The sequence below is a fragment of the Andrographis paniculata genome, unplaced genomic scaffold (genome assembly GCF_009805555.1).
Source record: "Andrographis paniculata isolate CXL003 unplaced genomic scaffold, ASM980555v1 Contig69END, whole genome shotgun sequence".
In the NCBI taxonomy this organism is placed as follows: Eukaryota; Viridiplantae; Streptophyta; class Magnoliopsida; order Lamiales; family Acanthaceae; genus Andrographis; species Andrographis paniculata.
The window spans coordinates 5,914,462-5,928,760 of NW_026137605.1; the positions used below are offsets into that span (position 1 = coordinate 5,914,462).

The 14,299-nt window shown below is 35.3% G+C and overlaps 2 protein-coding genes across 6 annotated transcripts; one reads left to right on the plus strand and one right to left on the minus strand.

Moving 5' to 3' along the window:
- The first annotated feature begins 3,506 nt into the window (after positions 1-3,506).
- On the plus strand, positions 3,507-6,963 carry LOC127263722 (ultraviolet-B receptor UVR8). Of its 4 annotated transcripts, none has more exons than XM_051292908.1 (7): positions 3,507-3,857; positions 4,365-4,451; positions 4,531-4,807; positions 4,899-5,248; positions 5,352-5,753; positions 5,983-6,385; positions 6,468-6,963. In XM_051292908.1, the coding sequence occupies exons 3-7, from the start codon at positions 4,586-4,588 to the stop codon at positions 6,708-6,710; spliced, it is 1,620 nt and encodes a 539-aa protein (XP_051148865.1). In that variant the 5' UTR covers positions 3,507-3,857; positions 4,365-4,451; positions 4,531-4,585; the 3' UTR covers positions 6,711-6,963. The 4 variants fall into 4 exon arrangements, with proteins under 4 accessions (XP_051148865.1, XP_051148863.1, XP_051148866.1 ...); XM_051292906.1 differs by having other exon boundaries at positions 4,365-4,402; XM_051292909.1 differs by lacking the exon at positions 3,507-3,857 and adding an exon at positions 3,879-4,010.
- Positions 6,964-7,577: 614 nt separating this feature from the next.
- LOC127263767 (T-complex protein 1 subunit epsilon-like) lies at positions 7,578-11,104 on the minus strand. 2 transcript variants are annotated; one of them, XM_051292972.1, is made up of 9 exons: positions 10,723-11,104; positions 9,929-10,247; positions 9,411-9,675; positions 8,832-8,964; positions 8,677-8,729; positions 8,425-8,527; positions 8,137-8,303; positions 7,943-8,056; positions 7,578-7,832 (listed from the first exon to the last, which is right to left on the minus strand). In XM_051292972.1, exons 1-9 carry the CDS (start codon positions 10,919-10,921, stop codon positions 7,662-7,664), a joined length of 1,524 nt encoding a protein of 507 aa, XP_051148929.1. In that variant the 5' UTR covers positions 10,922-11,104; the 3' UTR covers positions 7,578-7,661. The 2 variants fall into 2 exon arrangements, with proteins under 2 accessions (XP_051148929.1, XP_051148928.1); XM_051292971.1 differs by having other exon boundaries at positions 9,327-9,675.
- Positions 11,105-14,299: the final 3,195 nt, after the last annotated feature.

Sequence of the window (14,299 nt, forward strand, 5' to 3'; positions counted from 1 at the left end):
TTTAGGAAATAAAGCTAAAATCTATTAGAATTCAAATAGAGTAAACATGAAAACATAAATTAACATAAAATATAAAATTAACTGAATGCAAAGGATATTAAAAGATAATTAGATAAAACAAAATATCTACGAATAAACTATCAGGAAAATATAAAGATAAAATTTGATTGTTTGGATAAGATGTGTGTTGTGTGTTTTCATTGCATATAATCTAAAAAACTGAAATGCAACCATTTTTTAAATTTTAGAAAGTATGTTAATTATTCTTTCAAATCACTTTCTCTATTATGTGTTGTCTCTTCTTTGTTCCTGTTGGATCTCATGTTTGGGGTGTGCTCTTTTCAAACTGATCACAACCCATTATAGGTCTTATACCTGGACGGCTCCGCGGCCTGAGGGCCCCAATTCCACCTTCGTCTTCGAGTCTATTCTCCTGAAATCTCATCTTTTGGAGTTTTTCTTTGAAATTCAATCCTCTGGAGCCTCATTTTTGGAGCCTTATTGTCCGGTGAGTAGGAGATTCCGGCGGATTAGAAGGTTTCGACTTCGAGAAGTTCTAGTCACCTCCTATTTGTGCTTCTGACCTAGCTTCCTTCATCTTCAGGTATTTTTAGACTCAAGCCAACGTATTTAAAAAGATTTTATTTGAAGTTTATATTAAATTATATTTGATGTTATGTTTTATGAGTAGAAAAAAATATATATATTTTTTTGAAACTTTTATAATTTCTATCTAAAGAACGCTTCATATATATATATATATTGGATTGGAAGTGTGGAAGTAGGGATGAAAAAAAATATATATACATATTGTATACCATTCATACCGTACAATATTGAAATACGGTATTTTTGTATATTATAATTTTGGGATAGTATGATATTGCAAAATAAATTTTTGTATGATACTATATCATAAATTTAAAATATGTAAATGCAAGAAATTTTGAATACTACATTATTTCGTTTTTGTATCCTAACACAATATATATAAAACAAATTCCCTGTATATCATGATTAGGATACATATCAATATTATGTATATATCTATATTATATATACTTAGAATACCGAATAAAATATAATAATTAAATAAAAATATTACCCTCTAAGTTATTCAATTATGTGTTCATTTGATCGGATACGAATTTTAAGAAAAATAGGTAAAAATAGTAATTTTTACTTTTTTTGGTAAAAAAAAATTAAAAAATGGTATATTTTACTAAAAAAAATAAACGAAATAAATTTGGATGACAAAAAAAAAAAAAGTGAGAACAGATTTGGTCGAGGAAGAGAGTAATATTGTTGGATCCTAAAATTTGGAGGTTCCAAGAATGTTCGTCAATTTGTCGGTGTGGGTTCCGAAAGTACTCCAAAGAGTCTGTCCGTCGTCGGATTTTGGGCGGCTCCTTCGGTGAATCCTGCATGGCTTCGAGCCTAAGCGAGGCTTCGAGCCTAAATGATCGATTTCGATAAGTTTAAACTAACATCTACTAAAACTCGGATAAATCTACTGGAAAACAGATAAAAATATGCTAGAAACATAAAGCCATGTAATTCGAATTAAAATGCCTAAAAACGAAACTAGAAACTTGAAAAGAAAATAGAGAAAAATTACGAGTTGATCTTCTTGTGTGTGATGTGTTGTTTCTCTAATTTTAATCCTAAGCTAGAATAACCACATCTCCCAGGGCGGTTACAATTATTCATCCACCACTCTCAACCGTCTTGTAACCTCCCACTACTACCTCCAACTTCTGGTAACCTCTTTCCACTGCCTCCTAACCACCTGGTAACCTCCTTCTATTACCTCCTAACCACCTGGTAACCTCCTTCCATCAGCTCCCTGGTAACCTCCTAACCACCTAGTAACCTCCTTCCATTAGCTCACAACCGCTTCCATTGCCTCTGGACCGGGTTCCACTTGCTCTTAACTTCTTCCATTGCCTCTGGACCAGATCTGGTTACTTCGACTTGTTTCCATCGTACTCTTAACTGGTCCACGGGGACGTATCCCCAACAGCCTCGAGTTAAATGGAATCTTCGATTTTTCTCTTGTTGGCTTGTTCCATGGAGCTTTTTGAATAAAGTATGAAAGTGCATAGGTCTTCCACTAATGTTAACTACGAAATTATTAACCCAGAGCCAGGGCCGTCTAGGACTTTTTTGAGGCCCTGAGCGAAAAATTAATTATAGGCTCCTATAAACACATGATTAAAATGTATTTTCAAAATAATATCACTGATTGGCATCGATTGGACAAGAGATTCAATGCGACGATCTGGGTAGTATTTGAGAAAAGAAAATGAAAGACGGACTATCCGAAGGTTAAAAAGCAATGACTGAGTAAGGGTGAAAGAGAGAGAAGAGAGAAGGTGGGGTAGGTTGGGTTTGAGTTGGTGGACGCAGTGCGATAGGGTGTGAGGTAGAAAAACGTAGACGATGATTAAATTTGTAAAGATGGGAAAGATATAATTAGGAAGAAGAGATAAGAAAGTACATATTATTAGAGTTTAAAATTTAATTTTAAAATTAAATTGAATAATTATGAAGAAAAAAAAATATAAACTAAAAGTTAAAATTTAATTTTAAAATTTAAAATTTAATAATAACTGTTGCTTTTTATGTTGTGAAGGCAGTCACTTTCTGACCTTATGGAAACATTGTTCCGGGATGGAGTCGCCATAGTCCAGGAGTTGCTGCCCTAAGGTCCATGGAAGCTGCTGCTTTCGGCCCTGTAGAAGTACCAAAATCCAATAGAAACTGTTGTCTTCGGCTCTATGGAGGCCGCAGTCTTTGGCTCCAAGGCTTGAAGCTCCATTGCTGTTGAGCTGTTCCGTGGCCAATGAGCTCTGACACCACTTTTGTCTTTGAGCCTCCTTCTCGTTCAGGTATTTTTGGACCCATGTCCAACAAATATATTTATGTTGTTATTTTTAATTATAATTGTTTTTTTTTAATTTTAATTGATTTTGATATTTTTTTGCATGTTAGTGTATATTGTTAATTTAAATATATTAACCACTCAATACAGTGAACAGAAAAAATTAGTATAATGTCTATATAAAAATTTTCAATATAACAGTAATTTTGGACATTTTCTCATACTTGTATTTACAGTAAAATTTCCGATATATAGGTTGGTGCTGGGCACTTCCAAATTCCAAAGCAATAGAAAGGGAAGGATTTGTAGAATCTGCCGATAATGCGGTGCAAATGCAATCCTTCTGGTTTTGCTTGCTAGTCACTCAGTCTCAGTCAGCTGCCATATAAACCGCCATTGCATGAGTATGTATTGTATTGTATTGTATTGTGTGTGGTTCCATGGAAATAGGGATATATTTTGTTTTTACTATTTTTTATTATTATTATTATTATTTATTATTATTATTTGTTTCGCTTTTCTTGAAGCAGTAAAAGGTAGGGAGCGTGCGTGCGTGGATCACACAAACTCACAGCCCCTTAAATAAAATAGGTTGGCTCATTTTCTTCCTTGGTCATTCTCCAGCTGTTCCTTTCCCTTCAATTTTACATTATTCCAGTCCAGATGGGTTTCTTGTATTATTTGACTATATCATCATTTACGAATGAACTCTTCTAATAGCTTTTCCTTCCCCCACCCCACCCCTTCGCCTCCTCCTTTTCCGAAACAGATATTCAATCAACTGACCAATTTCCCAATCCTTTTGATCATCGCCATCGTCTAACCACACGCGATCCCCAAATAATCGCTTCAATCAATCTCAAACCCAATTGAAGAATTTATTTTCTTCTTGATCTGAATTGCTGCATCTATTGTGGGGATTTCTCATAGCAGATGCCTCGTGGGTCTTGAGCAAATTCGGGCCCTTTTGCATGTAAATTTTGCTGATATGCATATATAAATATTTTCTTGTTATTTGATCTGTTTGTGTATCGGATTCCACGGATTAGACTCTACCCTGCTTAAATATTCCCCGGTTTTTGTAAAATTCTGGTCGATCATCAATGGTGGATTTTATGGGTTATGGGTATGCTGCATAATTCTTACTTGTTTTTCTCTCTTTTTTTCTGGCTTTTCTTTTGGGTGTGGAATATTCTTAAAATGGGAGTTTTGGTACGCTTCATCAAACAGTATCCTTTGTGTCCTTCTTACGCATTCTGCCGATGCAAGTAATATTCTTTGCGGCGATGTAGCTTGTTAATGTGTCTGCTAGTTTGATGCCTATTTGACATGATGCTGCCATTTTAGGTTTTCTTTGTTTAATGGAAATTGGCTAGTCTGTATGCTTTATCTCCGGAATCTATTTCCTACTTTGATCATCTGCCTGCTGTCATATTCAAGGTCCAAATTAGCACTGACATTTTTTCCTGTATACTTGCAGGCTTGATGTAAGATACTTGCGCAACTCATAACTTAAAGGTGCTGTATAGAACCTCATTTTGTTAGCTGGTTCTCTTTTCAAGTTGAAGTTACGTATGTAGGCTGCAGCAGTGTTGTTATTATAAAGAAATTTATATCAACATTAACATATTCTTGTGGTTTTACAGTCAATTAAATTTCGATTCTGCCAAGTTAGGGCACTGCTGAAGTAAAGTGGTGCCCATGGATGCCACTGCTGGTGAATCATCGAGCATTCAATGTCACAACATTTCCGAGCAGACAACCACTTCACTTGTCCCCTGTCCCATAACATGGCAGAGGCAGCAGCGTCATTGCTTTGGAAATGCTAGCCCGGGAGAGTTCCCATTATCTGCCAACCCTTCCATTGTTCTCCATTTCCTCACTGCCTGCAACATAGATCCGCAAGATCTTGCAAAACTTGAGGCAAGCCGGTTATAAAATATATTTTCACGGCTGATGTTGCAATTGATGTTAGAATTGATAATGCCGTTGATTGGGTTGTTTTTCTGTGCAGGCAACTTGTTCCTTCTTTAAGCAGCCTGCGCACTTTGCACCTGACCATGATCTCTCGCTGGCAGAGCTTGCAGCGCTCGATATGTGCCAGAAGAGAGCCATATTTAAGAGAATGACAAGGGAACAACAACAAAATTTGAAGCACATATGTGGCGGATCTTGGAAACTAGTCTTGAGGTTCTTGCTGGCTGGAGAAGTGTGTACTAGGAGAGAGAAGTCGCAAGCAATAGCCGGTCCTGGTCACAGTGTTGTTGTGACTTCTAAAGGAGCTGTGTATTCATTTGGTGCTGGAAGCTGTGGACAGCTAGGACATGGTGCTATGAATGAGGAGTCACAGCCTCGCCTGCTTAGGTAGATAGTTTATTCGTCACTGGTAGACCTGATATTGCACAAACATGATAGGTATGAAGGATGATGGCTTGGAGGTGAACTTATTAGGCTTTTTCTAATGTAGATCTCTACAGGGTATTCGTATAATTCACGCTGCAGTTGGGGCTGGTCGGACAATGCTAACAAGTGATGCTGGACAAGTATATGCCTTTGGAAAAGATTCCTATGGTGAAGCTGAATATGCGTCGATAGGAAATAAATTTATTTCCACACCTCAGCTAGTGGAATCTTTGAAAGGTATATTTGTGGTTCAAGCTGCAATTGGAAATTTCTTTACAGCTGTTTTGTCAAGAGAGGGCACAGTTTACACATTTTCATGGGGGGATGAAAGCAAGCTCGGCCATCAAACTGAGCCGAATGATTTGGAGCCTCGTCCATTGTCAGGGACCCTTGAAAATATCCCAGTGGTTCAAATTGCAGCTGGATACTGCTACCTTCTTGCTTTGGCTTGTCAACCGAGTGGCATGTAAGCTTTTTCTGTAGTTCTTTATATTGAAGAATCATGTATAAATGAAATTTTTTTCGTGAAATGTGTATGTTGACCCACGTGAAGATGAAGCATTGGTGAGGCTTTACCACAATGATGCTAATTCATAGTTGGTTGAGTATTGAAGTAAATTTCTTGAATTGTTGGCTTAAATTTGGCAGGTATACAGTTATATAATCTCTTAAGTAGCATTTGATTGGTGTATCAGGTCAGTGTACTCAGTGGGCTGTGGGTTGGGTGGAAAGCTCGGGCATGGCGGTAGAAATGATGAGAAAACACCAAGATTGATTGAACAGTTCCAGACATTGAATCTTCAGCCAGTGGTTGTGGCAGCTGGTGCTTGGCATGCTGCCGTGGTTGGGAAAGATGGAAGGGTGTGCACGTGGGGCTGGGGCCGGTATGGATGCTTAGGACATGGAAATGAAGATTGTCAATACACTCCAAAGGTGGTTGAAGCACTAGGCAATGTCAAAGCTGTTCATGTTGCTACTGGTGATTATACCACCTTTGTGGTTTCTGATGGCGGAGATGTTTATTCCTTTGGCTGTGGAGTATCTTCAAGTCTCGGACACAATGCTGATGCCGCTGGTGGCGATGATGATGATGAGCAGGTTTGTAACAAATTAGAATACAAAAATATTATACAAGTAAAATGCCCATTGTGACGCCTCCCTTAATATGTTTCGTGTATAGGGAAATAGGCGAACAAATGTGTTACAGCCAGAGCTCGTAACGTCACTAAAGCAGGTGAAGGAAGGCGTTGTGCAGATAAGCCTAACAAATTCCATATACTGGAATGCTCACACATTTGCTCTCACCGACTCTAACAAACTCTATGCATTTGGCGCCGGAGACAAAGGACAGCTCGGGGTTCAACTTGTCGAGAATCAATCTGAGAGAGCAATGCCAGAATATGTAGCCATTGATCTCAATTGAACAACAATGTTGGGATCTTTGCTAGATGGTTAAAAGTGATTGAGTGTCTCATCATCACCTTACTCTGGATTATGTATGTCCCTGAGATACTGCTATTTGTGTATATATCACCATGAACAGTGCTTGTGAAGAAAGTAGGTTTTCTTAGGAGCTGCTGCTACAGAATTAGCCTCTTAGGAATTTTATTTATTGACTCTTTTATCTTGTCTGGTTGGATTCAAGCAGTAAATATTCTGGTTTAGCTTGTTTGAAATTCACTTCTTGCATCAAGTTTACATTCACTTTCACAAAAATTAGCCTAACCCAAACATGAATGTTCCTTCCTGGATAGGGGTGTCAAAAGTAAATCCGACCCAAAAAATCGAACCCGTTAGGACCTGAAATTTTTCAGGTTCAGGTTTGGATATTTCGGGTTTGAAAAAAATCAAGTCGATCCGAACCTGAAACTAAAAAAATTCGTGTTGTGTTCGGATCGTGTGTTTCGGGTTGACCTGATAATCTGAGATATCAAAATCAGGTTAGATTTTGGGTTGTGTTGACCTGAAATTTTTATTATTATTATTTTAATTTATAATATTTTATATTATTTTAAATATAAAATAATATAAAAATAAAAATAAAAATAATATTTTTTAGATCAATTTAATTTTTTTAAATTTCGGGTATGTTTCGTGTCGGATTTGTTCGGATTTCGGGTGACCTGAAACTAATTCAAATCAACCTGAACCCGACCTGAAAGAATTCGTGTCGTGTTCGGGTCTAGGGTTTCAGGTCAGATTTCGAGTTCGGGTTGACAATTTTTTTGTTATCCTCATGGCTCAACCCGACACGAACACGATCCAAAAATATGAATTGACACCAAGACAGACTGCAAGACCAAAAGAGAAGATTTTCAACCAAATCAAAAGCCAAACAAAAAAAGAATGGCAAGCAGAATCCCTCAGGCAAAAATCAATATTCAGATGGAGAGATAACATCATCAATTTTCAAAATCATATTGACTACTTGAGTTGCAAGCAGAAATTGTTGCTGTTTCCCAATTAGTGTCTCAAACACATTTTGCCCCTGCATGTCGTTAGTGCCCGTATCATTACAGTCGACGCCACAACATGGGTTGTTGTCCTGCAGGGGAAATAAGGATGGATCATACTTCTTAAATAACAGTGAAGATGAAAGTTGGGGAATAAATTGGAGAGGGAGAGGAAATACGAAAGCTCTAACTGAACCTTTACCTTGATCTGCTGAGCCTTGACGACAGATAAAGTTTCTATAGGTTGGAGGCCACTATTTTCAGCAAGAGCCATGGGGACTGCATCCAAAGCATCTGCAAATGCTCTTGCTGCATACTGCCAAAAGAAACATGCGAAAAACATAAGGCCAATAAGTAGAAAACAATTTACAACAAGGTGAAAACTAGATTTCTCACCTGCTCAACCCCCGGGTACTTGTCAGCAGCTGCTTCCACAGCAACCGAGCAAGATATTTCAGCTGAACCACCACCATACACAATTGAATTGTTGCGAATAAGGTTCCGAGCAACACACAAAGCATCATGAATGCTGCGCTTGGTTTCCTCTATCATCATCTTGTTACCTAAATCATTGCCAAAAACAAGAACGTGTATCAAAATTTTTAATGAAAACTTCATGCCCAACCATTAGAAATAAAAAATATACAGGATAACGAGAAGCTTGAATATATAATATTGACCTACCACCACGTATAAATATGGTGACTGCCCTTGAGTTTACACAGTTCTCTATATATATCATTCGATCTTTAGTGGTACCAAAAGCTTTTTCTCGAACCAAACCAGCCTGCAATGCATAATTGTAATTAACATAGTGAAACCATTTTAAGAAATAACCATATTAAAATAGTATGCAATGCACAAGTAACCAAACAAATCTATGAAAATTTGTGTGGCAGGAGACGACCAATAATTTGCTGTTTAATTGAGTGTTACCTTCCCTAGCTTCTCTGGAGTCAACTCCTGAAATCTTGGGACAATTCTCCCACCTGAAACCATAGTTGATATCAAAAGGATTTAAAAAAAACAAAGGAAAAAAGGCTACAACTATGTTTAAGTAGAATGATAGAATTGCAGGAATAAATGAAAACCTGTGGCTATGGCTATTAACTCTAACTCAACTCCACCAACCCACCGCACGGCAGGTAAGTTCCTATGCATTAATAAGTGGTTTGCTTCATCATCGAAGCCCCATTGACAGATTACTAACGTAGCCCCAACATCCTGCAATTCAATGAGACTTGTAAATTACAAGGTTTAACTTTATAATATTGTGAAGCACATAGGTCAACAAACAGAAATTTCATTGAGGGCAAACATTTCAATCCACACACAGTTATGCCAAAATATTCAGTCAATTAAAAAGCTTTCTAAAATGATTAACCAGAAAAATAGAGAATTAAATAATTGAAATCTATCCCAGGAGTCTTCAACAATGTTCACCACCATGCAAAATGAGAAAGAAGATTTTGTCCAATCCATTGTACAAACACACCCCTTATAAAACAAATAAACATACTACGATATATTCCCTCAATTTTATTTTTTTTTTCCAAATTAAACATCAGAGGCCAATACAAGATTACCTTGCACTTCTGGACCATATCATCAAAGTACTTTCGCTCCTGTTCACGTAAAGTCTGAAACTTTTCAACAGTATCAATACCAACCTTATGTTTAATCTTTGGTTTTGGTGGCTCAAAAGGACAAGTTAAAATGGCAATTTTTGCATCCTCAATTTGTTTCGGCATCTGTGGGTGGCTAATATCTTTGTCAACAATGATCCCGTAAATTAGTTCAGTATCCTCCAGCTTTCCCCCTACCTTTCCCTCTACTTTAATTAAATCTAAATTAACATCCTTCCTTTCCAAATCTGCAATAGCAAGCACTGCTTTAACTGCAATCTCTGCCAAATCGCGCTTGCATCTATTCACACTGAAAAGTAAAGCTGGAAATAAGAAAACAAGCTAACATAATAGTACAAGATACTCGCTAAAGTTAACCATACAAACAGTTATTTCTTCTAGGAATACACAGTACTAATCCAATTCAAAATTGGGGAGACATGCTGGAGACAGGGCAAAATATAATACAAGATATTCAAAACTTTTAACTGCCGTATAGAAAAAATAATTTAGGCGATGTAACCTCTACAATGGGGGAATTAAACATGATCATGATTACCCACATTTTGGAGGATAGAGTAGTCATACAAGTCTGAATCAAAGGTTCAATGTTTGTTGCATCAAATTCAAATTTATATGCTATATGCTCCAAATGCTCGACAGCAATCTTAGATGCAACTTCATATCCTTCTGCAATCCGGATGGGATGAATCCCACGTTCCAATAGTTTCTCAGCTTGTTCTAGAAGTGCACCAGCCATGACAACAACTCCAGTTGTTCCATCACCAATCTCATAGTCTTGACTTCGCGATAGTTCAACCATGAGCTTAGCTATTTGATTGTCGACATCCATCTGGTCCAAGATTGTCGCACCATCATTTGCTGAAGAAAAACAATCAGAATTAAATAATTCTATAAAACATGAAACTTCCAAACTAAGTTTGTAAATAATCAATAGAATGAAATCTCTCCTACAAAGCAAATTTCCGCAAGGAATAAAGAGATTGATAATGGTTTTCTAGCATTCAACAACCAATTAGCTTAGGTTTTAAAAGAAACAAGAAACACCTGTTTAATGCTGTCACTATTGTATTATTAGATACATCGTCAAGAAGCTGATATAAGTTCCTTTTTAACATGATACTGAGTGCCCCATAAGGTAACAAATCTCCTTCCCCCTTAAGCTCCCGAGTGTTCACACTATCACTAAAGCTCTTCGACAAGTACAAGCATAACTAAAAACAAACTACATTTTCGAAACTGGGCTGATTTGAAAATACACAAGCATCTCTTCAAGGATTCGAGCAAACACACTCGTACTAACGTAATCCATATATAGGTGAAATGCAGAGCTCACTTATGGTTATATCGCAGTCAGGGCTCTGAAGCATCTTATCCATGCCTTTGGGTCCCAAAGACGTTCGGAGGATGCGAGCCACAGCTTTTCCGGCAGCAATATTGGCCTTTTGAGCATCCAGACCCCGCAACCTGGTTTTCTGCTCCTGCTCTCTCAATATAATGAACGGACGACCAAATTCATCGAACGCCAAAGCCATTAAGCTCTAAAAAGTGTGGATCTTTCCGCGATCCAAAAGCGGGAGTGGAGCAGGAGGATAAAGAAGAGTGGCGAGAGAGCTTTCAAGAAAATCTGAGAAGGCGAGCGAGCGTGGCCTGTGCCTTCCTTGCTTGCAGTTTGCCCTAGTGGAATCAGTGGCACAATTGTAATACTGCACTCAGCTCGGGGTCATTTTCTTTCCAAAATCAATTTATTTTTATTCTCCCGCCCTGCCCCGAATGTTTCTTTAAACTAAAAACATCGTAACTAATAAATGTCCGAAGTTGTTGGATTTAGTGCCCATTGCAGCCTAAAATGTAGTAGGGATCTTGTTAATTGATTCTATTAAATGATTTGATTAATGGATTGTAGTAATTATTTGTATTAAAATATTTTCTAAAATATCTATTTGATAATAGTTAAAGTTTGTTTCTTTAATCTTAAATTTCAGAATGTATTTTTTTAAAAAAAAAAAAAATTTATAAAATATTTCATTATACATTATTTTAATATAAACTCAAATCAAAATTTTTCAAATTACATCGAAAGAAACATACCCTAAGGTTGTGTTCGGTTAGAGGATTTGAACGTTTTTTTACTATAGATTTACTGTATCAGTTAGTTTTGTAAAATCTATACTATCCACCCCGGTACCGCTATACCTTACCTTTTGAAAAAACTACCCCTGTGTGCAGTGTTTGTCGGAAGCATGCCAGCAATATTCAAAAATTTGTCAAAGTCGAGAGGAAAACTGTAGTTTGGATACTGTTTTTCTTCTCGTCACTAAAAATAAAATAAAATAAAATAAAATAAAATAAAATAAATTTATGACTCCAAATTAAAAATATATAGATATATAACCCAATTTATATTAAAAAAAATAGAGTATTTATATATGTATTATTTCTATTTTAAAATGTAATTATATTCGTATTAATTCAAATTTCACTTTTAACTATTACTCATAATTTTTATAATATTTAAATATACATTAATTCAAACTATCACATCAATATATATATATATCAATTCTTCTAATAAAATAATAATTTTTTTCAATATAATCATTACAAAAATTTAAACTCCCAAACAAACACAACTTAAAAATTCTTACTTCAAAATCCTCAAAAATCCAAATCCAAAATTCAAACCTACAAGCAAACACACCCTAAATGGAACGAAAGAAATATTTATTAAGTTAAAACATTCTTTGACTATATAATATATTTAAAATTAATATCTTCTATATATCAACAAAATGTATACAATTTTTCTTTCAGTAAAATTAATAAATAATAATATTTTAATTATAATAAATAAATTAAAATAAATATAGAAACTAATAGAGCATCGACAACGCTATGTTCTTTTTCTTTGAAGAACATAATGCAGTTAAATTTGCACAGCCACATGTAAAATTAAAAATTCTGCGCTCTTCTACAAAAAAGAGCAAAACAACTATTTCATTGTATATACTTATAATTTTTACTTAATATTTTCTCTATTCCAATTAAAAATATATTTTCTATTATTCTACTCAAAACATTTTGTTACGAATTTGGTTTCTTTAGGATCGATGTTTCGGGTTATTCATGCAACCAAATAATATCACTAAGAGTATTACTAGGTGAGTGTCAATAATCAAAATAATAACTAAAAATAAACTAAAAAGCAGTGCTATAATATAAATAAAATATTTGGAATAAGTTGATAGACTATATTACAGTCCACTCGGAATCAACTCCAAACCTTCCAACAAGACAACACCACAAAGGAGAGCAATCAAGGGTTTTGATACCGAGGAACCTGTAATCCCAAAAAGAACAAAAAACGGGGGAGATCCGACAGAACTCCTGTAAGAACTAAATAAGAATGAACACAAAGAAGAACACAAAGGATCGTACCAAGCGACTAATCTCTCTCAGCTCCCACATCTCAAACCAAAAAATCCACCAATATATTTATAGCTAAATGGAGTAATGGATAAACCCCAAGAACAGAGGTAACAAACTTACCTTATCGAGCAAAGGATCGGAACCGAGGTTGAACGAGATAAACACCAGAAAAAATAGAATCGATAGAGACTGATTTCAAAGTTGCGAACAAAGCAGAGTCAAGGAGAAGATAGAGCAAATTTGTTCAACATGAAAAAAAGGGTAAGCTCCAATTTTAATCTCATTTCTAAACCGAGTCCGGTAAGATTTGGATTGGATTGGGTTTGGTGGGTAGGGTCGGTTAGAAACAAAAACCCAACAATCTCCTTATTGTTTCTAGTCAACCATCATTATTGCATTTGAGGGTATAAACAAGAGCGAAGAACATGCTAACATCATCATCTTTATACATGCAATTTACCACATAGATATTGCACACAAAAGCATATATATAAGTATAAAGTAAACATATATGCAAAACAAAGTAAACAACACCAAGTTTTAAAATCAACCTATCTAATTTCCAAAGTTAACATATAATAAAAAACTTTAGATTAACATCATATATACCAATAAACGCATGTGACAAAGAGCTACACATCGAAAACAAATTTCTCAAAGGTAATATTAGGTAACCATTCAATTTTTCACACTGGATCAATAGTAGAAACATTATCTTTTACCATAAACACGTAATCTACGGTCTCATCCTCTATAGTCACATTTGTTTCATCACATTGTTGGTTTATAAAATTTTCTTTATGATGCAGACATTGATTTATAAAATGATTTTTATTCCCACAATTATAGCAGTTCTTATTCTTACATTTCCACTTGCCCTTATTTTAATTGTCAAATTTTTTTGAATTTGTGACTTACTTATAGCTAAAAAGACCTCATCAAGTGCTTGTTTTTTCTTTCCCATTAACCTGCAAGTCTAATTCTTTACTCTTTAACCCACTCATAACTTTTTCAAGAGTTATATTATCTCTACTATATTTATTAGCATATTTGAAATTAGAAAAAGATTCAAGAATGACATTCAAAAACACAATAGGGGTGTATTAATCAATATTATTGTTTCCTAGTTGTTTAATATCTTGAACAAGTTTAGTAAAAACATCAAGATTCTCATCTATTGATTTAGATAAATCAAGTTTATATCTGAAGAACTTTTCAAGTATAAACATCAAGATTCTCATCTATTGATTTAGATAAATCAAGTTTATATCTGAAGAACTTTTCAAGTATAAACAATTTATTCGGCAAAGATCTTCTATATAGATTTCTTCTAATTTTTCCCAAAGTTCTTTTACAGAATTATGCTTTTCTATTTTTCTAATCAAAGAGTTACATAAATTCAATATTATCAACGAATATACATGTTCATCTAACTCAATGTTTCTATCTTCAGTCAACAAATGATTAAAATCACCATTAATGGC